The sequence below is a fragment of the Apteryx mantelli genome, chromosome 5 (assembly GCF_036417845.1).
Source record: "Apteryx mantelli isolate bAptMan1 chromosome 5, bAptMan1.hap1, whole genome shotgun sequence".
Lineage (NCBI taxonomy): Eukaryota > Metazoa > Chordata > Aves > Apterygiformes > Apterygidae > Apteryx > Apteryx mantelli.
In genome coordinates this window covers 75,157,267-75,182,867 of record NC_089982.1, presented here as the reverse complement: position 1 = coordinate 75,182,867, position 25,601 = coordinate 75,157,267, and the positions used below count along the sequence as shown (strand labels likewise).

Here is a 25,601-nt window from a genome sequence, read left to right as displayed (position 1 = left end):
AGCTCTATTTGTTATTCCTAGAAGAAAAAGCTTGTCATGAACACACTGATGTATAAAGGGTCGCACAAGCTGTTCTAAGTGATATGAGCAAACGTAAACATCTTGCACATCTTTGAGTGCAGGTATGCTTTTTTTCTTGCATTCCCCTTTGCTACTGCAGTCAGCATGTACCTTTGTCTCAAATTAGACAGGTGTTTTTAGTCTCAAACACTTCTAAAATATTAGCATTTATTCTAGAGAGAGCAAAACCTGTAGCTCAGATCCAGATGTCCATGGCCTTTGGGGAAAAGACAGATAAACCTGAACTGCAGAATTTGGTTATTTTTAACTCTATTCACAGAATCTGCCACAATCACTGCACAGAAGTAAAATGTGTTTGTTCTACAGTTTTGTTACATAAATTACTGCAATGCTAGTTACTAGGACAACAATATAGCTGTTTGCACCGTGAAGACGGTTTCCACAAGAAGAAAGGATAGATATTTGACATTTTTTGAACTGTGCCTAAGAATCTGTAGAAAACAGAAAAAATGCAGGAAGTAGTTATTTTTAGCTATATTTCTCAAATTTATATTTGCAGTTTTATTATTCCATTCTCCCTAGTCATGACTATGAAAGATTGTGTATAAGCATAATATTTCATCTTTGTAATTTGAAATATTGCACACAGATAATTTCAAAGACAAGCTGCACACTAGTGCTGTTCGGACATGATCAATATAAAAGCCTGTGTGACTGCAAGCAACAAAAGCCACTAACTCAAGGACTATCTCAAACATCCATAATTAAAAATAAGCTCAAGTGCATTAGCAGAGACAGTCCTGAGAAAACAGAAGAAAATGAAAACTTACGTCATGACTAGTGTCTCGTCTCCAGGTTCACTAAGTAGTCCGTCTACAAAGACTGAAGTGCTGGTAAAATTATGCGTACTCCAGGTTTGGCCTTCATCTATGCTGAACCTGTAAAAAAGCAGAAATGGTTTTCATTTACAGCAAGTCTTACATAAATCAGAATTCAGTTCAAAAGAATTCATGACTATTAAATCCCAGGATTTATGATCACCAAAATACAGTTTGCCTGGTTAGTATATTTCATTAACGTGATCTTTTTCTCAGCAACATATCCAGGGGCTCATATCTTTTTTAGAAGATGTATATTAAACTTGCAACAACAATGGGTATTCTCAAGCAAATAAACACTGAGGTCTGTGAACAAACCATTCTGCTACCTTGTGGGTTCAAGAGCCAGTTAATTTACACTTCATTCTTTCTAGCAGTCTCTGAGCTAGAGACCTGTTAAGCAAAGGTCAGTGAAACATGAAACATGAGCAGGCAAAACAGCTCAATTGCCAGAACATGTGGGAGGTGTGATAACTGCAGGCACCAAAAGGATGGCCCTTCACAGCTGTTACCATCCACTTAAACATTTTCAAAAGATGCTTTCATTTTCAAAAAGCATCAGCAAAATGTGTTTCAAATATTCTGTGCAACTCTACTACACCCAAACATTCTGACTCAAAAGCCCGTTTTCTTGTGTACCTCTCCTCCAAATCTGCTGGATACTTAGGCTAATGATAACTTTTATTCTAGCTAACCAAATACACAGCTAAATTCCTATTAGTGTAAAGAGTATTATGCACAAATGAGTCTAGTCACAAATGCTAAAAGATCCCTTACTCTTTCCATAAGGCTAAAGATGGTACCTCTGTATGCCGTTATATAAGGTTACCATATTTTGTCTAATTATCATACAGTTTAGAACTTGATATTTTATAACAACATGCTTTGCAGCACCAAACTTTTTAACGTAGCATGTCATGGTACCAACGGCATCACGAAGTAAACTTGAATTAAAACATCAACCTGCACTTTGTTGACTTAATAAATGTTAAATTAAGCTGACTCCACCTGAATTTCCAACTTGATTACACTGAAATGCTCATCTTAAACTCTGAACTTTATTTTGAATACACAATAGCTCTGCTCTAACTGACTGCAGCATTACTTGAGTATTTTCAGAGGGATCGAGGTGTCTTTGATGGCCACAATAACTCCACCATGGTCCAAGTACAAGATGTGATGTTCTTCTTCAAAGACCTGCAAGCCAGACAAAAAAAGACAGCTAAGCAAATATACCAAACAGCAGAAATAAAGTGTATGAGCAAACCAGGGCTAAAAGACTTTTATCTTTTATAATGTCTGCACTTTAAATTAGAAAGGACATAAAAGCCAGTTTAATTCTTATTTTTATCCCAGTTGTAAAAGAAAAGAAAGTTAAGCAGGTGAATCAGAAAACTTTCAAGTTCAAATCACAGTCAGATTTAACTGTCTACAGTGATCTTAGCCCAACCTTATATTTTTCACAGTGTGCATTCTGCATTCTTTCCTATTATATATCACCAAGGGACCTATCACCTTATTTTGATATTTGCCAAATTCTGTGTATCTTGCAAAATGAAATGCTTTGTAGTCTAATTCTACAAAAAAAATTAGGAAAGCTATTGCTACCTATGGCTTTCACATGTTCTCCAGACTCTACAAAACTTGAAAGAAGTGGTGCAAGCATATTTTCTGCATTTCCAGTATTAATGACTTATTTAAATTGAAACTTTATGTGATCTCACAATGAGGCCACTCCAAATTGGAATCAAAATACATATAATGGTGATTCAATGATACAAAGGATTCAGAATTTCCTAAATTATTTTCTGGAGATCATCAGCAGTACTAAAATAAATGAACAGATAAACATCTTTTCTCTTATACATCTGAAATCTGTTTCAAGATAGAGTTTGCTCATGCTATTAGTCTGTGAAAGTTCATTTAACATAAGAGCAGGTGATAAAGCGAGAGTTACTATACACACTTAGCAATTAATACACGAGTGTACAGCCTCCCACACACTTTGACAAAGCAAAGGTGAAAAACATAAGGGTTAGCTTTACTTTGCCTCATGAATGAGAAAATACTGACAATACTAAACACTACTTTTTATACATTTACAGTAAAAGATTGAACCAGAGGGGGGAAAAGTCTTTATCTTACAGAACATTCACAATTACTTCAAAAATAGTAAGCATTTCATTTGGCTTCAAAATTCAGTCTCTCTCTCATCTAATAATATTTTATGGGAATCCTAGAGCTTCAAGTGTCTGATCAGCTTTTCAGTGCTGCCAATTTACAGGCAAAACCCTTATATGAGGCATTTACAGTCCTATCTACCTATTCCACAGAGCTGCATATTTTAAAAAGGAATTCAGTAAAGGACAGTCATCAATTTTAGATGTACCTCAAAAGGATATCAGTTGGAGTCAGATAAGCAAGCAAAGTTTTGATCTTTCTCCAAACTCTGTTTGAACTTCTGCTCAAATCAAAATGAAACAGTATATGCTGAGATATAAAGTTTCTGAAAGCTTCACCCTCATATTGAAGATAATGGAACCCGGCATCTGTATCACTTTATCCAAACTAGGTTTATCCCTCTTACTCTTAGAAAATTACCAGGGCACTTCCTAGTGCATCATTTCAGTACCCCAGCTTTACCCTACTTCCACTTGAACTGTGGCACAATATAAGGCATGGTGGACATTTTCTAGGCATATTAATGCAATCTTTCTGTCATCCTCTTCTTGCACACACTTCAAACACTTTATATCCAAAATATATTAAGTTGCTTATGAAAGCAAATTTTCACCTTCAGTACATTGAAAAGAATTCACCCCTATGAAGTTGAGTGCAAAAATAAGTATTTGTCTCTACTCTCTGGAAACAAAACCAAGACATACAGTCTGTAAGGAATCTATGCAAAGGTGGTCCTGGTGTCAGAGCTTAAGTTAGAACCCAGGAACAAGTGATATGTATGTTTACAGTCAGCCGTGAATTCTGATATATTAATTTAAATCTCTCCACTAACTAAAGTAATTTACCAAATTTATTATGATCCCTACTAGTAATTAGCCACTATGGAATTAAATTATTATAACATATTTCCATGTTCTTTTACTTCTTTGAGAATGTTAGGCGCTTTATAATTATAGTGTCAACATTTTTCTCCCTCTCTCTCGTTCCTCTCCCTGTTTGTTCCTGTGTCTATTGTAACAACTTCAGCAGACACTTTGGGCCAGATTATCTGTTGGGAACAATTAAGAGAGTTCCATGAAGCCACTGAAACCATGTTTAAATGGTCCCAGAGTAATGTATTCCATGCAACTTCACTCTCATATATGCAAATTTCAAAAATAAACAAAAAAAAACAGTGTCACATGCTTCTCTCACAAAGCAACATCCATTTCCAAATTCAAATCCGGAAACAGAACTTTTCCTACAGTAGAACTAGCCAGTTGTACCTTCTCAGTTGGTGAGAGGCTGGAATTCCAGCCTTTATTGTTGTGTTTGAAGGTGTTACCATCCATCTCTTTGATGTCTGCAGAAAAAAGGCAGTCTTGCTTAAAAGAGATTTTTCAAATTGTTTTGATACAAAAGGACTTGACATAGAGAAAGAATATTCCTACAAACAAAGCACTGGGCTGGAAGTCCAGAGATGTAGATTCAGTTCCTAGACATACAATAGACTTTTCTCTATAACCTTGGTAGATTAATTGACCATTCTGTGTCTTGACTGGCTACTTTTCTAACAGATCCAATATGAAAGTTTTGTTAGCGTTTTTTGCTTTTATTTAAGCCATTTCTTTTGAAAGACAGATCTCTGTCTTGCTCTGCTCTGCTTCAAGCACAATGTTGTAACAAATGCTGTTGAAATAGCAATGGCAACAATAAATGTGAACAGAAATCAGTTCTTAAAAAAAAGCCCAACGCACTCAGATGTCTACATAGGGTCATGCTCAGCATTTAACAGATTATTCTAACATCTTAAAAATCAAGACTGAAAAAACAGGCCCCAGAGGAAAAAAATGTATAAAACCTGGATAGTCTGAAATTCTGTTCGAAGATAGGCCATTTCTCCCAGGATGCAGTATTTATCTGTCTGATTCAACATCATGTTCATTAACACATTTTACGATAGTTACAATGTTTTCCTGGTATAAGAGACAAAGAAATCTTCCAAATAGACATATCTGTCCCACAAATTCATCTTGGGCTGTATGTTCATGGTTCACATAAGATGATCTAAGCCCACGTAGTTCATGATAACGTCAAGATTAGATTCCCCTCTCCTGCATGAAGTTCAGATCACTGTTGCTGGACATTTAAGTTGCTTGTCAATCAGCTCCTAAACTACTGCTATTTACAGTGCAATGTTGTACAGTACAAAGTCATGAATTTCAGTTTGTCTTAAAACGTTAAAAGCAATCTAAAGCAATGTTTTCAAGAGACATCAACAAGCAGCTCAGGCATCATATAACAGAGAGGCAGGGGAAAAACTGAAGCCAGCCCAAGTTGTATCGGGGCTACTTCTAATCAAAAGTCTTGTTTTACTTTTCCATTTACCAGAAGTATTTATTTAATTTCACAGTGGTTTCTTGTTTGGGCATTTTTATTTCTGCTTATCAACACTAGCCATATATCCTACCACTGTAAGTCTTCATGAACTCTCCCATGTGACATTACCATAGGCAAACTATGTAAATATGGGTTTAGTTGAAATCATTGTAAGAAGTGCATACAAATGGCCAAGAAATTATTGAAGGAAATTGAGCAATGGACTGTTGTTAGGTTGAGAACTTATTACAAATTCAATGACCCAGGGACTGGTCCCAATTATGGTTCACAAACTGAATCTCAGTCAACAATGTGATGCTACTGCATAGTACAGAAATATCCTGATTTAAGTTGCCAGTAATATCAAGACATTGGGGCAATCATCTCATTCTATTTAGTACTGATAACATTTGTAATATTGCATTTTTTACCATGCTCCAGGAGAGGGATGACAGATTGGGGAGTCCAAAAGATGAGCAAAAAGAGGGAGAAGAGGTTTAGAAACTTGTCTCAATAGGAAAAGTTGGTGGATTTGAGTTTGCTTTTTTCTGACTATGGGTAGACATGATAATGACCTTTCAATATCTAAAAGGTCTAAGGTGACAGGAAACCACTGCTCTCCAAAGACCAGAAAAAATCAGCTTAACTTGCAAAATTTGTGAAACTGCAATAACAACAGCAAAAAGCAAGGACAGCTTATGTTAAATATTCAGAAAAATCTATGAAGAATGGGGAAGCACTACACAGGAAGCCTGGAGCATCTCCTTCAGTGAAGGATTAACGAACAGGTGAAGCAAACCTCTATTAGAGATGCTGCAGGTATATCTGATGTTGCCTCAGAACAGGTGGTTGGACTACATGATCTTTGATCTTCCTCCCAGTCCTATATTCCTACGAGTCTTAGTGCCAATATTGCTGTTATTTCAGGATAGCTTTTATTTATCACTCTCATTACCCTTTAATTCCTTGAACTGTCTTTTCTCCCCAACTCCTTTATATTTTCTTTTCTGTATTGCTCTGTCTCTCTACACAAGCACAGACTGCTTTTCCTCTAGCAGAGTTTGTAAACAGCTCTGCAGCAACAGGTATGGGATGTGAGAAAGGTGACAGGTACTCAGTAATCTCAACTGCAGTTCCCAAGTCAGTGACAAACACACCCTAAGAATTGTCACAAAACATGAGCTTTGCTCTTCTTTTGCCTGCTCAGAGGAGTGATAATTTGCTGTCTAAATAATTCCCATATTATCTCACTGAAGTCTTGTCTTTTGTTTCATGAACTTTAACTGAGAAAGGAAACGTACAGTCATCCTCAGGAAGAACTGTTTGATCATGAATAGTGAGGTCATAAAATAGATAAAAGAATCTATATTTTCATTCTGATCACAAATATTAAGATTGAATAAGTGCTTTCAAAGGCTTCATAGCAATTTTAATTAAAATAAAGAAAGCAGTGGTGTTTTTCATTTTGACTGTCATAATGAGGATCAGTTTGTGACTGATATTACAGCCTGAATAATCATCTTAAGGTTGATTTTCATCACATCTCGGTTGCCTGTCTCACAAATAAAAGCAGTGAGAACATGAATTGGATCCCCTTCACTCTCTCCTTCTTACTTTTCACCCCAGGAAGAATATGGAACTTTGGTAAATGGTGACAATAAATCATTAGAGAAGCCTTTGTTAAGTATTATGTAACACAGGACACACTGCAAATCCTTTAAGGCTTTTGCATTTAAACATCATCTGCTAGAACTAGAGAAAAAAATTGGCATAAAAACTTATCTTTTAAAACTCAAAGGACATTATCATGACAAAAACAATGTATTTCTTTTATAAAGACCTTCTGTGGAGTATAAATGGCACCCTACAACAGCAATATAAGAAAACATCTGTATTATTCTCTTCTCTTTTTACACTCTCTCTGGGCTCAATAACACTAGTGAGAGCATCTTCACACTTACTTATTCTCAGATAATAACACAACTGAATTTTATTTCAGCTGAACATTAAAACAGTATTTTAACTGAAACTAAATAACTTTATGACACACTTCTGTGCTTTGAGGGTTTTTTTTCCCCTGGATAAACATTATAAATAGATTCCAGAACTTATATTTTATGATCATTACTGAAGCTGTTATTTAACACTCAAAAAGAAAATATCCCTATGATTAAACATAGCTGGGACAGAGTAATTTAGGATAAAATACATAATAAAGGTACAGTACTTGAACCAACATCAAGCATTGTGAGCAAAAGATGTTCAAAATTCAAATGATATTACAATTACTGCAAGATTGTTTTTTATATACTTTGATATTTGTAGTCCCAGAATTCATTAAATCATACTAAAATACATTCAAAGGTTTGTGGGTTTTTCAATCTTTTTTTGTTTTCTCAGTTTCAAGGCAGAACAGAGTTAAGTTTAAGCTGAAATAAAAGTTTTCAGATTAAGAAGCAGAAGAGTTTCTTCCTTTTTACCTAAACTATGTCTTTCGGGCTGGAATATTAGTGCTGTAAGAACTAGCCCATGTCCGCTTCATCATTAGCATAGGATGATCATTTAAGTTATTTAAACTTAAGAGAACTCTGTTTCTTATGCAAGATACTTATGAGAAGATCTTTAGAGACTAATGTTTTTTGAGTAGTAGTGGAACCTGACAGAACAGCCCATTTCAGGCTTTGCAAATCTTGTCCTTAATCAGCTTCCAAGCAAAATAAGGATAATAATAGCCACCTGCCTCAAAAAAGTGGGTATGTAAAGATTAGTTAAGCATGTAATATTCATCACATTGGGTGCATTAAAATTATTTCCAGATGCCTTTGATTACTTCTGCTTCCTACCTGACGCCATGTGTTCCCACAGTCAGATGTTATGTACATCTCTTCTTTATATTCAACCAGCTGAGACCCCAGGTTACCTGTCACAAAACAAGGATACAAGGGTTGCATTTAGACAGTGGAGTCACCCTCTCCTCTGTCCAAAAGTGCAAGAAAAAATGACTGTCAGGCCAAAACAGATTGGATCTAGTAGTGATATCTGTCAGACTGAGAAGTTTTCAGGCCAGAGCAAGAACTAAATTTGAATGATCACCAGGCATTTCTGGTAGCACCATCTATATCTTCTTAAAAATGTATATGTAACCTGTTTTTTTTTCTTTTTTCTTTTAACATTTATATAGTTGTATATAGGTGGGAGCAATGAGGCTTCACTCTATCACTAAAATGCAGAGGCCAAACCACACCCTAAAGAAGAAACGGAATGGTTTGTAAAAAGCCCAGACCACTCACTGTTCTTACTTCACAAAGATTTTAAAGATTTTGCCAAAGACACAGTAGCAAGGTCTATTTCCCTTGTTCCTGTTACTGCCATAACATTTTGTTCCCTCCATCTTGAACCTTTACTTTACAGATCATCCTTAACCCTACCTCTTTGACCCAGAAAGCAATGGATGAAATTACTTTTCCAATAATGACAAATCATCTGACGAGATGGTCAGCCTGTCAAGATAAAAGTTGCTCCGGGATCCTTGACAACTTACCTAACCATCAATCAATCACAGATTCCCTTTCTTACATATGCTCCTGGTTGCTTCCTAATATATAGGAGGGAATGACCTTGGAGGGAGGGAAGTGAAGAACATTAAATTCATAGATCAAAAAATGTAAAGGAACTGAGCTTGCCAAAGCAGAAAAAGGCGGATTCAAACTGTGAATCCCAGTCCCCTCTCTCTGCCCATGAACCTCCTTTGCTTTTACACACATTCACAACGTAATTTCTTTAACTTGTGAAAAATGTCTAGTTCTTGTGTATCACAGGACTACTACATACTGAGGATTTAATAATCCACAAATTATTATTAAAATGTGTGCCACAGTTCCACAAACCTTAATCAGCTATCAGGGACCCATCTTTACTAGGCACTGTATAAACATGTAACAGAAAGAAGTTATAAAATATCACATAATATCACACAAAAGATTGAAGGTACCCTCAAACAAAACAGGGAACATTAAATATAATTGACATTATTATGATCTGTACAATAAGCCCTAAACTCATTTCACTTTCTAATGGCAATGCAAGCAATGCCCTGGAATAGTTTGCTAACACCCCTGCAACTGTAAGCCTTTGAGAACAGCTTACACAAACATCTAAGAACAACAAATAAAACTGATTCGGTTTTGAAGCAAAGGGGGGAATCACTATTTTTCTGTATGTCCATTGTTATTTGGCCTAAAAACTTACAGACAGACTCTATTTGAAATTATCCACAAGCAATAAAGAATATTTTAGTTTTGTTCCTCCACATAAAAAATGATAAAAGAGTATTTATTTAAGATACAAACTTTATTATTATTCATCTTGAATTGTTAATAAAAAAGATGAATTGTTAATATAAAAGATGTTTTATCTGCCAGATTTTATGAAGTGGTAGAAAAATTTGGAATCTGGAGAAATATATAACACCAAAAATCTGTGGCTAGGGGTTTGAAAAGATCTGTAAATACAAAAGAGTCCAAAGCAGAATTGCCTGATTTACTTAAATACTGACCAGGAAGCTACTCAATATTTTGACAAAAAGCACTGAAAAGCAGTAGCTAGCATTCAGATTGCTGCAGAGCAAACAGAAGTTTTGGAACTTGTGGAACCAGATCTTAGCAGATGCAATTGCAAATGCTGAGATCTCTGTCTTTTAACAAGCTGTATTTCAAACAGCAAACTATTAAACTGCCAGTAAGTTTAGAGTGTTTTTTGTGAAGAAGCAATCATAGCACAGTATTCCTTCTAAATGATATCCTTCAGGGGATTTTGCCTTAAATATACGGTTTGTATGTTTTTTAGAGTAAAAAGAAGATAAAAACTATCAGATCCTCTTAAGTAGAATAGACTTGAGGAAAGTAAACACTTGAGATTAGGATAGCGGTATGAAATTTCACTTGTGTGTTATATAAATAGCTGTTTTCACCACTAAAACAGATCTGTTTATGCAGACGGATTGCACTCACTAGTGCTGAAAGGTTCTTGAGAGGAACAATTGTATGCACTGCCCAAAATACATGCTCTGTTTGGACCATCAAGATTGTGTGTGCTTCACTGTTTAGTGGTTTAACTTTAAATCATTTAACTCTAAATACAGCCTAGACAGAATTAAAATATTCTTTATGCTGAATCATAGAATCTACAGGAATTAGTTCATTTTCTTCAAATGCATGTAACACTTCAGAAGATGCCTCTTTGTTTTCCATCTTTCCAACCCACTCCTTGCTTTCTCTATCAAGTTCAGCACAGATTTAACTGGCTGTGTCATTTTGAAAATGAGCCCATATTCCTGTAGGCAATGATGAGATTTGATAAGCCAATACATTATGAATGAAGTAATGTGATATCCACTAAACATATACCTAAGACCCAGGCTTGTATGGATGAAGTACACATAACACCTCTAATAAAAAATGTGCTAACACCAGCCTAGACTCAAAGTGCAGGGATAACTCTCATCATTAATATTGGATGTGACACCAGTTGTGCCAAATGGGAAGGCAAGAGAAACATGTAATTGTGAAGTGAACAGCCCTTATTCTTTCCCTGCAAACATCACCATCTTCAAAACAGGCAGGCTAGGTCAGCACTGGGACTGTTGGGTGCTTAGCCAGCGAGGCACATTACCTCATCAGCTTCCCATCATCATTCTGCCTGCTGATATGGTCAATGCAGCTGGGCTAGAGAGGGCAATCTCACAGCTTCACAAAAAGGTTATTGTTTTTTCATAAGATTGTCTAGTTTTGAGAAAGGTTCTAGTGATACCAGCAATCACAACGAAACTTCAGTGCCAGAAACGACCGAAAGCTACAACCACATCATCTGTATTAAGCAGAAACAACCACCAGGGGTTCAAATTTTTTTAAAAAGCAGACTCAGTTTTTGGGTTTACTCTGTTCTGTATTCCTTGGGAAAGCACGTCTTTCAGTTACAATCATGTTGCATTGGTTTACGCAGAGCTTCTGGTATCAGAGAAAAACCCAATTAAACATCATTTAAACCCGAATATTTTTTAAAGAGACAGGTCAAAAATGAAAGCTTCACATCTGAGCTCAGTTGTATTTTCTTCTCAAATTTAAGGTTATTTAGATCTAGTAAGGTTCATGGCCATTTTTAATTTATTATCACTTTGAATCCTAAAAACCCATGTGAGCACAGGTCAGGAAAAAAGATCTGACTTTCCTGAGTCTCACAAATCTTATCAGGGACATTCAGCTTTGTGTAGGAGGGCTCCTCACCTGCAAAGATAAATATGGTCACTGGAAGGAGACATGAATAAGAAATCACCTTTGCCAGGTGGGAAGGGAGAGGAGGTTGGTTAGAACCAAACTGGTATGATGAATGATGAGGGACATAAATTTTCTCCCAAGTTTAATTGAAAAGGAATAAAGATCCACAACCTAGAGAGTCAATGTCCTAACTAGTAAAGACATCTCTTGAGATGTCTTGTTCAACTTATTCATCAATGACGTGGATGAAGTGCCTCCTCAGCAAGTTTGCTGATGATACCATACTGGGAGGAGTGGCTGATACACGAGAAGGCTGTGCTGCCATTCAGAGAGACCTGGACAGGCTGGAGAGCTGGGCAGAGAGGAACCTCATGAAGTTCAACAAAGGCAAGTGCAGGGTCCTGCACCTAGGGAGGAATAACCCCATGCAGCAGTAGAGGTTGGGGGTTGACCTGCTGGAGAGCAGCTCTGCGGAGAAAGACCTGGGAGTGCTGGTGGACACCAAGTTAAGCATGAGGCAGCAATGTGCCCTTGTGGCCAAGAAGGCCAATGGTATGCTGGGGTGCATCAGGAAGAGTGTTGCCAGCAGGTCGAGGGAGGTGATCCTCCCCCTCTGCTCAGCCCTGGTGAGGCCACATCTGGAGTACTGTGTCCAGTCCTGGGCCCCCCAGTACAAGAGGGATGTGGCACTACTGGAGCAAGTCCAGCGAAGGGCTACAAAGATGATTAGGGGACTGGAGCATCTCTCTCATGAGGAAAGGCTGAGAGAGCTGGGCCTGTTTAGCTTGGAGAAGAGAAGGCTGAGAGGAGATCTTATCAACGTGTACAAGTATCTGAAGGGAGGGTGTCAAGAGGATGGGACCAGACTCTTTTCAGTGGTGCCCAGAGACAGGACGCGAGGCAACGGGCACAAACTGAAACACAGGCAGTTCCGTCTGAACATGAGGAAAAACTTCTTTGCTGTGAGGGTGACAGAGCACTGGAAGAGGTTGCCCAGAGAGGTTGTGGAGTCTCCTTCTCTGGAGATATTCAAAACCCACCTGGACGCAATCCTGTGCAACGTGCTCTAGGTGACCCTGCTTGAGCAGGGGGGTTGGACTAGATGATTTCCAGAGGTTCCTTCCAACCTCAACCATTCTGTGATTCTGCGATGTGCAGAACTGGTTCAAATCTTTAGGTTCAAATCTTCAGTTTGACAGGCTCCTGAATCCGAATCAGATATGTGCATTGGAAACCTCTTTAATATTGATCAGAATCTCTGTCCCAGAGCAAAAATATCTTCCTGGTATATTCCCCTGCCGCATATTGCTTTAGAAAAGCAGAGTTTTCCACAAAAAGCTATTCATTTGGAAATTTTCAAAAAATTCTTACTAGAAATGACAGTAAAACCTAAAAAATAGACTATCATAAATTTAAAGAAAAAGCAAGGAGTTACAAAATCCACACAATTCCCGTTAGAAAATTTAAGCACAGGCATTTCTCTCTCTTTGGGTAACTTCTACATACAAACTTACTCAGTACAATAGAAAAAAAAAAAGAGAAAAAAAAATACAACATTAGGATCAAAACATACATGTATGATATGAAAAGAAACACAATCAGCAAGAGATGCATAAAATCAGTTACAAGTAACAGAACTATCTGAAGTGCAGTTTAATCAGATAAAAACACATTTGGGCACCTGATTTATAAGATTTTCTTGTCTTTTCTTGCTTGTTCTTTCTAAATCCAGAGTTTTGTATCATACTCATATACTCTTAAATTCCAGCTTCTGCTTTACACTATACTAATCACTCTCACAGACACATTCTTTCCTTTACAGTTTTGTTATGAAGATCCACAGTTCTCTTTAGCAAGTGTGTTTTGTTGCCTATACAAAACATGTTTCTTTGCTTCTCTTACAGTTTTACTTTCCTTGATATTTGCACAGTTTTCACTGTTATGTGTTTCTCTGAATAGATATATTCTCATGCTTCTGGAATTACCGATAGAATCTTTTCTTTGGGATAGCTGGGGATGATAAAACCTATTTTCTTGATGGGATGTAAATTTTTTTTTGCTGGTCTATGCATTTCTTTACACAGATACTTTTAATGAATATATTGTCAGTTTCGCTCTTGGATAAATGTCTTATTTGCAGTGGGAAGCAGCCACATAACCAAGTCTCAGAGGTGACAGAGAGAAGGAAATTTCCTTAGGGACACATAGGGGAATATGCTGCGTTTGTTAACCCTAAGGTATCTTTGAAAGCTGTTCACCTGGAAAAGTAAAACTGGAGTAAAATTAAGTCCTTCAAAGAACTTACTGGGCTCACCACAGATTTGTTTTCAAACCTTTCTATCTAATTTAGGTCATACAAGAGTTGTGAGTTTTCTCCGTTTCAAGAGTTACATTGTTTTAGCTTTATTTTTTATATCCTAATAAAACATAACTTCAAACATTTGGAATATTCTGTTGTTTTTGATATGTCTGCTTTAAAATAAAGTGCACAATTTTACTTGAAGGCTCTAGTTACCTCATATTGTGTCATACTGTATTACTGGATTAAGCCAGCTAACTAGACAAAAGCATATGTAATAGCACCATATCAGCCAGTTTGCAAATGAACTGCAAAAAATCCTGAAATTAATAAAATTGCAAATAAACACCTGCAAAATCACATGAGCATTCAAAAAGTACAAGCAAAAACATCTTGAAAGTTTCCATGCTGTATCTGTGTGGAACTATTATTATCATGAATGTTACTCATAGCAAGTGTGGCAGTCAAAGGACAACAGTCACACGTGCACAACTGACATTGCAATCAAGTGATACAGAAGGTGAAAAATAGCCAAGTTATGCTCACCCCAAGACAAAAAGCCAACACTTAAGTCAAACACATTAAATATCTCAGTAGTGGGACTGAGAAACTATGGAAAAACTATAATCAGAAACGTTCTGTTGAAAAAAAAAAAAAAAGGTTGAAACACAACCTGAAGGTCTGTCTTGCAGCTATCCAAATGCTACTGCAGAGTTTACCATACTCACACCCTACTGTTCCCTTCTGCCCTTTCCTTGTTTGCTGCTGTCCTGTCTTTCAAACTGCTTACAGTGTTCCCTGTCTTATATTGCAATATTTCCTTTTTTCTACCCATCTTATCCACTTAGACAAATTTACTCTCAGAACTTCGTTACTTTGTTTCTATTCTCTTCTTTCTGCCTTGTTTCATAGTGCCATGTAACACCAACCTTAAAGGTGCAGCTTTTAAGTACCATTCCACACTACCCATTCAATTCATCTTCTACCCATCACATACCAAAGTGTTCTGACTGAAATGCACAACCACACAAATTACAGAGAGCTGTTTGGTGAGACACACCAAAATCCACTCTCTTTGTTAAAACTATAAAGTCTTAAGTGAAACCTCAGGTGCACCACTAGAACATGGAGCCTCTTTAAACATTTTAGCTTTAGATTTCAAATCTGTCTCTAGTAATGAATAACAAGAAATATAACACACAGAAGGTGATTCAGGTTTGTACTGAAAAAGTTACTGCATCTGGAACAGGTAACCAGTTATAGAATACATTAGCTGGAGCTATAAATGATATCATTTTAACATAACTTTTAGATCTAAAGGGCCTGAAATCTCCTCTCATATGTGACACAGAGCCTTTTACCCCCTAGTTTCAAAAAGTTTTGTCTATAGTACAGAAGCTTCTCAAGTTTAGCTTAGCTACAAAAAAAGATACAAATTATTTAAGTGACAAACTACAGGAACAGGGAAGAAGACCATTCAATTACTGTGAGAGTGTTTATTCAGCTTTGCTTTCTGCTTTTCTCATCCAAATTTAAATATATTGTTCAAGGCACCATAAGAGACTCATCTTTTGTCTCTAATAAACAAATGGAAGCTACATGCACACAATAAATAAGGGAAGGCTAGAGACTGTCCTCCAGTCCTGAGGCCAATAGGAATGTCCTGACCATGTTCATACTACATAGCACATGGCCCTGGGTCTCCTACAGCCCCCAAGTGGTGCTGCCATTGCCATAAGCTGTATTTTTGTGAGGGTTTTTCAGTTCAAATTATCTAAAATATCATGAAGGTTAGGTTGTAGGTCATAAAAATGGTGTTTTCCTAGCATGAAACTGAGGATGTGTGCGACATGCCCCGAGTCATAACAGATCTGTCCGAGGTTTACAAAGCCTGCTGGAATTGTTTCATTGGACTGCATAAGTTAAGAGACCTAACTGTGATGCAGTCTTGTCCATACTACTTATCAGAAACAGTCCTATGTGTGTGCTCTCTCCCAAACCATGATCAGGGATATCATACACACTTGTACTGTTCTTAAATGCTTCCCCAAAAAGTTTTGACCATCATCAGAGCCAGGATACAGCACTAGATGGACTCTTGATCTGAACCAGTATGAGCCCTTCTTATGTTGTTGCACCTTATTATGAGAGGTTGCTGACACCTTGTGAGTTAAATTCAAGAAACAAAAGGAAACATTTCGGATTTAATTTTGGACAGGGGATTAAGCACAGTTTTCTTTCTTTTCTGTTACCTGAGTTCTTAACCTTTTCGAACTGTGCTTTGGGATACAGGGATACTCTCTCTTTTGCTTTCACTTTACTTCTCTTGAGTTAAGGCTAATTTTAAGGTAACAGGGTAAAATCACAACATTCCATTGGGGGGGGGGGGGAGGGGGGTGACACACTCTCCTGAAAATTAGAATACAGGAACAATAACTACTCTTCAACATATTTCTCCAGGCTATTCTCAAGCATGCACGTATCAGTTTAGAAGTCGGAGGCACAGGGATCTGAAAAAAAGTGATGTATTCAATGATGATTAATGGCCAGCTAAGCTTTCCGGAAAAGTGGTATGGCTGTGTAAAACACTTAAAGATCCCCCAGATCTCAAAAGAGGCTGGGACATCTTAGCTAATTTAAAGTTTGTCATTGCTCAGGTACTGTGGCAGGTTCCTACTGTGTGACATAAATATGGCAGATTACTTTCATTTACAGTTTACTACTCATTTACACATTTTAACTGCTTGCTCACTGCATTTTCTAATATTTTTATATGTAATATTAGACATATTTACTGTGAGAGGAAATACTGCCCATATGTAACATTTTGACAATCCTTCAAACATGGAGTCTTTTCTGGCCAGTTAAATTTAGCACACAGGCAGGTATCAACTCCAAAAAGAGATATATAACTTGCCTAGATCACTGTTAATTAACACAGTTATATACACAGTTATACACAGTTATACTGTGAGCGCAGCTAACAGAGGCAGTGAACAGACGCAGCAGTTTGCGCAGCAGTGGTTGGGCTCTGACTAGAACTTGAAGATCTTGTTGGAAGTTGTGGGCTTTCTGAGGACCCCCAAGGAACTAGCAGGTGATTGCTGTGAACAGGAAAGGGGAAGCTAGGCAAGGACAACTGCAGGAGGCCTTGACTTCTCCTGGGAAAAGCTCTAGCTAGGAGTGGCTGCTGCTAACAAGCTCTCTTGGTTGCCCCTGACCAGAGGGAGTTGGGGCCTTTGATCCAGGTGGCCCTTGATTAGGGCAGGTCAAGCACCCTGGGAGTCAGTGCTAGGGAGAGGCCTATATAAGAGCCAGGCCTAGAGCGCAGCTCCCAGGGTGCAGTGAACAGAGGCAGCAGTTTGTGCAGAAGGGCGCATGAAGGTACCCTTGTTTCTGTTCCCTGTGGCGTACGCTTCCTCAAGTATGGTCGTGACACACCACAGAGCGCGTTCCCCAGTGGCTGTTGGAGTTGCTGTGTCAGAGGCTTGGACCCAGACCGACCCTCTGACAGCAGAGGCAGCTCCACAGGTCTCAGGCTGCAGGGAGTGCTTGGGGCCTCTCCGGGAGGCCTGGGCTGGCAGCCAGCTCTCCTGCAGGAGGTGTGCTGCTGTTGACGAGCTGTGTCGTCAAGTAAGGGAGTTACGGGAGGAGGTCAGTAGGCTGCGCAGCATCTGAGAAGATGAGCAAGAGATAGACAAGGTATTCTTGGAGACTGTGCAGCTTTGGGAGTCCCAACCCCCCGCAGCAGTGGAGTTGCCAGAGGGCTCTGTGCCGTGTGAAACGGTACATCATAACACCGTAGAAGAAGGCTGGAAACTGGTCACTGCTCGTGGGAGGAGAAAGGCTCCTACTCCTCCTGAAGACCTGAAGCTGAAGAACAGGTTTAGTGCCCTCCAGGATGAGGAGGAGATGGGCATGGCTGCAAGGGGAGTAATTGGGACCACAGACCCTGTGCCTTGCCGGAATGCCCGGAAGAAGCGGCAGGTGATTGTTGTGGGGGACTCCCTGCTGCAGGGGACGGAGGCATCTATCTGCCGACCTGACCTCATGTCTAGAGAGGTTTGTGGCCTGCCAGGGGCTTGTGTGAGAGACGTCATGGAAAGACTGCCAAGGCTTGTCCACGCTTCGGACTATTACCCACTGCTGCTCTTCCATGTGGGTGCCAATGACACCAAGGGCAAACTGGAGACCATCAAGCAGGATTTCAGAGCTCTGGGGATGGTGGTCAAGGGTCTGGGAGCCCAGGTCATCTTCTCCTCAATCCTGCCAGTGAGGGGGATGGATGAGAGGAGGAGGAGACGGACTTTCCAAGTTAACGACTGGCTGCGCCGCTGGTGTTGGCAACAGGGTTTTGGTTTCTACGACCATGGGACCCTGTTTGAAGATTGATAACTGCTGGGGAGAGATGGGATCCACCTCACGAGGTGGGGCACATGGGTCTTTGCCAACAGGTTGGCCAACCTGGTAAGGAGGGCTTTAAACTAGGAAAGACGGGGGAAGGGGAGAGGTATAGTGCCAGGGTAGTTGGCAAAAGACTGCTCAAGTCGGGATGCCTCCAGCAGGTGAATGCAGCCAGGGAAGTACGCATGGGATGTGGCTATGGAGGATCCTCTTTTACCCCTCCTGGGAAACCTGCATGCTCGATCACCTCTCTGAAATGCCTGTACACCAATGCACACAGCATGGGGAACAAACAGGAAGAACTAGAGATATGTGTGCAGTCGCAGGGCCATGATCTCATTGCCATTACAGAGACATGGTGGGATAGCTCGCATGACTGGAGTGCTGTCATGGATGGCTATGTGCTTTTTAGGAAAGACAGGCCAGGAAAGCGAGGTGGTGGAGTTGCTCTTTATGTGAGAGAGCAACTGGAATGTATTGAGCTGTGCCTAGGGGTGGATGAAGAGCTAGTCGAGAGCTTATGGGTAAGGATCAAAGGGCACGCTAGCATGGGTGACACTGTGGTGGATGTTTACTACAGGCCACCTGATCAGGAAGAGGAAGTCGATGAGGCTTTCTACAGACAGCTGGAAGTAGCCTCACGATCCCAGGCCCTGGTTCTCATGGGGGACTTCAGCCACCCCGATATCTGCTGGAAAGACAACACAGCTAGGCACAAACAGTCCTGGAAGTTCCTGCAGAGCATTGGTGACAACTTCTTGACACAGGTGGTGGAGGAGCCAACAAGGAGAGGTGTGCTGCTGGACCTCGTACTAACAAACAAAGAAGGACTGGTGGAAGATGTGAAGGTTGGGGGCTGCCTTGGCTGCAGTGACCATGAGATGGTGGAGTTCAGGATCCTGCGAGGAGGCAGCAGGGCATTAAGTAGGATCGCAACCCTGGACTTCAGGAGAGCAAACTTTGTCCTCTTCAGGGACCTACTTGGAGGAATCTCATGGGTTAGGGCCCTAGAAGGAAGGGGCATTCAAAAGAGCTGGTTAATCTTCAAACATCACTTCCTCCAGGCTCAAGAGCGGTGCATCCCTATGAGTAGGAAGTCAAGCAAAGGAGGCAGGAGACCTGCATGGATGAGCAAGGAGCTCCTGGCAAAACTCAACCAGAAGAAGGAAGTCTACAGAAAGTGGAAAGGGGGACAGGCCACTTCGGAGAAATATAGGAACGTTGTTAGAGTATGCAGGGATGCGACGAGGAAGGCTAAGGCCCGTTTGGAATTAAATCTGGCAAGAGATGTCAAGGACAACAAGAAGGGCTGCTTCAAATACATCAGCAGCAAGAGGAAGACTAGGGAAAATGTGGGCCCTTTGCTGAATGGGGTGGGTGCCCTGGTGAAGAAGGATGCAGAGAAGGCAGAGTTACTGAATGCCTTCTTTGCTTCAGTCTTTACTGCTCAGGCCAGCCCTCAGGAACCCCAGATCCTGGAGGCAAGAGAGAAAGTCTGGAGGAAGGAGGACTTTCCCTTGGTGGAGGAGGAGTGGGTTAGAGATCATTTAAGCAAACCTGACACCCACAAGCCAATGGGCCCTGATGGGATGCACCCACGAGTGCTGAGGGAGCTGGCGGATGTCATTGCTAAGCCACTCTCCATCATCTTTGAAAGGTCATGGAGAACAGGAGAGGTGCCTGAAGACTGGAAGAAAGCCAGCGTCACTCCAATCTTCAAAAAGGGCAAGAAGGAGGACCCAGGGAACTACAGGCCAGTCAGCCTCACCTGCATCCCTGGAAAGGTGATGGAGCAGCTCATCCTGGAGGCCATCTCCAAGCATGTGGAGGAAAAGAAGGTGATCAGGAGTAGCCAGCGTGGCTTCACCAAGGGGAAATCATGCTTGACCAGTCTGATAGCCTTCTGTGATGGAATGACTGCCTGGGTAGGTGAGGGGAGGGAGAGCAGTGGATGTTGTCTACCTTGACTTCAGCAAGGCTTTTGACACTGTCTCCCATAGCATCCTCATAGACAAGCTCAGGAAGTGTGGGTTAGATGAGTGGACAGTGAGGTGGATTGAGAACTGGCTGAATGGCAGAGCTCAGAGGGTTGTGATCAGCGGGACTAGATGATCTCCAGAGGTCATTTCCAACCTCAGGGATTCTGTGATTTTCAGGCAATGAATAATAAGCTAAAAACTTGTGGTTCATAAACTAAAAGTCACAGTGTAGAACAAGCATACAAAGAATTTGTGTTTAAATGTCCCAGACAGACAAGTTTTGCTCAAGCAAACCGAAGATGTGTTTAGCTGTGGACTGAGGGAGTGACTCACACTATCAGAATATAGGAACATGTTGACATGAGAAAAATCTTAGAGAATGGCAGTATCTTCACTCCAAAGTGCACTGGGAAATGTTCTGTCATCTCCCTATTCCTTCATCCTTTTTTGTAGTGGCATCATGGTATGCTACTTTTGTGAAAGAAGACATAAATTTATCACAATGTATAGAACATATTTGGGCCAGATATGACAAACGGTAAACTGAACTCCTTCCTCAATTCATGCTAGCATGCAACACTCACTGTTTGCTTGATTTGCCATCTGGACTGGAGGCTAAGCAGAGAATCACAGTAAACTAACACCTGAAAAATCTACACCTCTTTTAACATTTTTCATAGAGAAGCCCTTCACAAGTTTATAGTAATAATTTACACATCAATTGACACACATTTCGTAGCTTATGCTGTGAAAAAAAGAAGCTGTTGCCAAGATTAAAATGAAATGTAAATGCAAAATACTATAACATTCCTTAAAGGGAGCAAACTAGTTATTTCAAAGAACACTTTAATGTGCAGCTATAAAATTTAGTATTCTGTCTGCACAATTTATATATATTTATTAGTGAAAATTATGCATTCTTCAGAACTATTTATGCAACTTTAATAGAGTGGAATTTTTATTCCTAAATGTGACTTTAAGAAGATGCAATTTAAAAAATCCTATTATTGTATCTTTCCAGATGCTCTAGGCATTAATGCTGTTCTCCATTTAATTATTCTTTTAAACCAAAACAATTTTCAATATTCTCAGTGCTCTGATTTGCAAGCATATTACCAAAAATATCCATAAGTCACAGGTTAGGTTTTCTACTATCACAAACAACTGTGTTATATAACCTCTTTATAAAGTGGCTAAACTCCATGTTAAAGAGATTTTTTTTATTTGTTTGCTTGATTAATAACCACACTGCTCTCAGTAAAAGGCTGAACTTCATTGCTCTTACAGTTAGAAACTGTTCTCCAATTTCCAGTTCTTTTCTTGTTTACACCATATGTTAGTTAAACATCTTTTTACTACCATTTGTTTCCATTTCATGGTTGTACTTTCAGGAAAAAATGGTATTTTTTTATTGACCTTTGTTTTTCTCAGCTCCTAAGGTTCCTCTTGTAAATAAAATCTCCATTTCCAACAACTTCCAAGTAGACCTTCTTAGAATCTGTTCTTTGTTCTTGAAAACCGATGACCAGAATTGTACAAATTGTTACTAATAAGGTTTCTCTATACTCTTTTGCCAGAGTATTAATAATTTGCTCTCTCTGCTGGCAATTATTTACCTACCTCACCCTCAGATTACACTTCCATTTTTCACAGCATAATGCACTGATGGTTCACAGTCACACTGTGATCAACTGACATACACAGATTTTTATCATCTTCTGCCATTGCAGAAGATGTGCTCTTACTAAATCATAACCGTAAAATTCCAATAGTGTGTGACATGGCCCAAATGATCTGATTTCTGCATGTGTTAAAAAAACAGTACTTCTGTTGATTTGCATATGATCATCAATTTCGAGGATCAGGCCAAAAGAAATTCAAGCTCCTTGTGTGTAAAGTATTTCTGATATGAAGTGTAACTTAATAAGGATATGAGTTTTGCCAGATAAGACTGAATATGTGCACTGAATCTAGATGACCTGAGCATCCAAGTAATATAAATGCAAGTCAAAATCCAAACTGACTCAATTCTTCTATTTGCAAGGGGCATGCAGTTGCTCTTTAGAATTTTTAGGAAGACTCCAGAATAAGACCCTAATGCTCTAGTTGCATATACACGACCTTCTACCAGAGGAAGGATGTACTGCATTACTGGGCTTTGAGTGATTGGATATGAGTGATTGTGCCTCTCTACCTTTTCAATTCCATTTTAGGTTGAGCCACAATCAAGTCAAATACAATATATCAGTCCAGCTCTTAAAGTTATCTGGATATCATCAGAAAGGCTGCCTAATGTTCATGCTGAGGAAAGCTGTTGACAAGTTTACCTACCAGGCATGATGAGACAATGTCACAATGATAAAAACTCTTTCCACTGTAGGAAGGAATTAAGTGCAAGGTACTCTCCCACAACCTGCCGTCCCTAACATCATCTCAGAGGACAGTGTACTCACAGAAAAACCCCAACCAAATGAAAACAAACAAATCTCAAAAAACATCAACTCACCACATCAGAATAGTGCAAGGATAGGAAAAAATGAAATACAAGTAACAGATTCATAAATTAAACCATCTTGGTTAATTTGCTACTAAAAGGCATTCAAGTATCATATGAGGGAAAAAATAAGAAACTACATTAGAATAGCATAGCTTTGGAGTGCCTTTGTAGAATAAGAACATCCTTTGCAATGGAAGTTATTTTCTTAAACATTGGAATACATGAAATGTGAATTAAACACCTACTTAGATACTTCACAGAAATGTATTGACAAAGGTACTTTATAAATTCTTAGTCTCATTCTTGTCAACAAAAATGTAGCAGCATTTCACCAGGTGAAATGCTCCCTTGAGTAAAGTATTTTAAACTCCATTCGCACTAGAGGAAGACTTCAAATCCAGTCATGCTGCAAGTAATGGCAGAAGTCTCTTTCAACACCAGATATGCTTGCCTCGATTTTCTCAGTAAATTTTCAAATGAGAAAGCCTTTTATAAGACACTAGTGTAAGAGAAGGCAGAACACATTAATGATTAAAAATAAAAATATATTCAGGAAAAGAGAAGCACTGCATGCATATATTTCACTGAAACATGATCTATAATATCAGAATAAAACAATGCAATTTAAGTATACTGAAAAAGCTCTTAGAACAGTTAAGACATGATATCTCAGTAATTTTGAAAAGAAGAAACACAAAATTAAAGAAACACACAAGTAAAGAAACATATAGGTGAATTAGAAGCATACAAAGTAAAACAAACTTGTGTGAATATTTTTCATAATGAGTGGTCAACATTCCAATGGAATTTCTTCATTAAATTTCACTTAAGAGTAACATGGCCCCCTATATACATTATAATGCAGAACCCACAACTGTCATTATTGACAACACACAAGTATATTTGCCTCTTTTACTTCATCTCTCTTTAGTCAGAAAGGAATTAACAAATATTTTAAGACAATTATCTGTATCTAGTCTTAAAGACCGAAGGCTTTGCTATTGCTCAGATCAGATTATTTTCTGATTATTTATCCCATTATTTTTGATGGATTTGCTGGGCTATTCATGATGTTGGAGATGGTAAGACCCTTCACTCCACTTCCAGAGAAAAAGAATGTAGGACGAGTCATTCAGCCACTGTCACTCCTTCATACCACACTAATGGAGGAAGGACATATACATGTAACAGCGAGGCACTACGTATCCAGGCAACTGTAACAGATCTGTGTTAGGAGAAGCAACTCTCTGACTTTAGTTACCTTTTATTAAATCATTTGATCAAGTGATCCCCTAAAGCAATATTCTGTAGAAAAAAAACATATTTTGGCAATATTTAGAGCATGGGCAATGTTATTGTTCAAAAGACTAGTTCTACAAAGAACACCATCCACATTTCAGGTCTTAAAAAATACTATCATGCATTTACCTGCCCCCATTATCAGCCCCGGTGCAGTATCCTTTGTATGGACTGTTCCTGACACATATGGATTGTCTGCCCAGCGGAGATGGAGGTGAAGGTAGCAATCAGGCTTGTGGGGTAAGAAGAAGACAGTTTTAAAAAAAACTGGTAACAATTATGCTTTTATGATAATGAAAGCACAATCAGAGAGTAGCTTCAGTGACGTATGTCTTTTTAGAGAAAGAGAATGGCTTTTTCCCATGCAGCAAAAGTCCAGATTGAAACATTAACCTGCGTGAACTAACAAGAATCTCTGGTACTGTCTCTTTAGTCAGCCGTGGTCTCAGCAAAAAGGTCTGCAAACTCAAAGAAGTTAGCATGAAGTTACAGTACAAAAAGTCCTTGTGACAGCACAAGGGCTTAGAAACTCTGAGTAACAGCAACAAGTAATTGCATGTTTGTTTGTCCCAAGTTACTAGCTAAAATGACGATTAAAAAAACCTATTTGTACTGAAATTTCTTTTCCAGAAAAGATAGTCATATGCAAAATACTGTAATGACTTTTGGATGCATCTGATCATCTCCCCTTGCTATCAGCTTCCTGCTTCCTGCTCTTTCTACAGTGTCGCCTGAAAGTCATTATTGCTGCGACTGAAATTTGCAGCAATCTGGCCAGCAAGTTCACCAGAAGCAGGTTGTCAGGAGTGACCAGGAGCTGGTTCCATCGCAGTTAGCATAAGTCCTTCTAATAATTTCAGAGAGCTCTGGATCAGGCCCTGCAGGCTTGAACCATGTATTGCAGTCCTGAACTCTTCAAAACGGAGCCAACAGCATCCCACCTCCAGCCTTCCATTTCTGCTATGTGGAGAGGGATAAAATCCCTGGCAGTGACAGGAATAAGGGAATTTACTTTGCCCAGCAATGCAGAGCTCAGAGTCCACAGGAGCAAAGAGCCAGTGAGAAAAATACAGGAATACAGCCTGACAAATAAGAAAATATTATGGGTAGCTGGGACATGTAAACAAACTGAAATAACATCATTTCACAAAAACAATAGGCTTTTTGATGGAATTAACCATGTGGTGTTTACTCTCAAGCAACTGTCAAGAATTCCCTTTAACAGGGTTATCTTGGTTTAAGATGAACAAAAATATGAAAGATGGAAACAGAAAAGGTATTCGTAAGCTATATTTGTTTGATGAAGTGCCCCTTATATCCAGACAGAAATGACTGTTGTTATGATTACCCTGAACTGGGTTTTATGGTTGACATACAAGAAAAAAATGTCCACTTTGTGTTACATCAGGCTCT

At 39.2% G+C, this 25,601-nt stretch overlaps 1 protein-coding gene across 1 annotated transcript in view; it reads right to left on the bottom strand.

Annotated features, from left to right (window-relative positions):
• Positions 1 to 25,601, bottom strand: part of SORCS2 (sortilin related VPS10 domain containing receptor 2) — a 562,610-nt gene that overhangs the window by 47,308 nt on the left and 489,701 nt on the right. Inside the window, exons 11-14 of the mRNA XM_067298263.1 lie at positions 24,318 to 24,420; positions 8,282 to 8,358; positions 2,005 to 2,096; positions 852 to 959 (exon numbers count right to left, since the gene is read on the bottom strand). Coding sequence (XP_067154364.1) covers positions 852 to 959; positions 2,005 to 2,096; positions 8,282 to 8,358; positions 24,318 to 24,420 — 380 coding nt within the window. The remainder of the gene's footprint in view (positions 1 to 851; positions 960 to 2,004; positions 2,097 to 8,281; positions 8,359 to 24,317; positions 24,421 to 25,601) is intronic.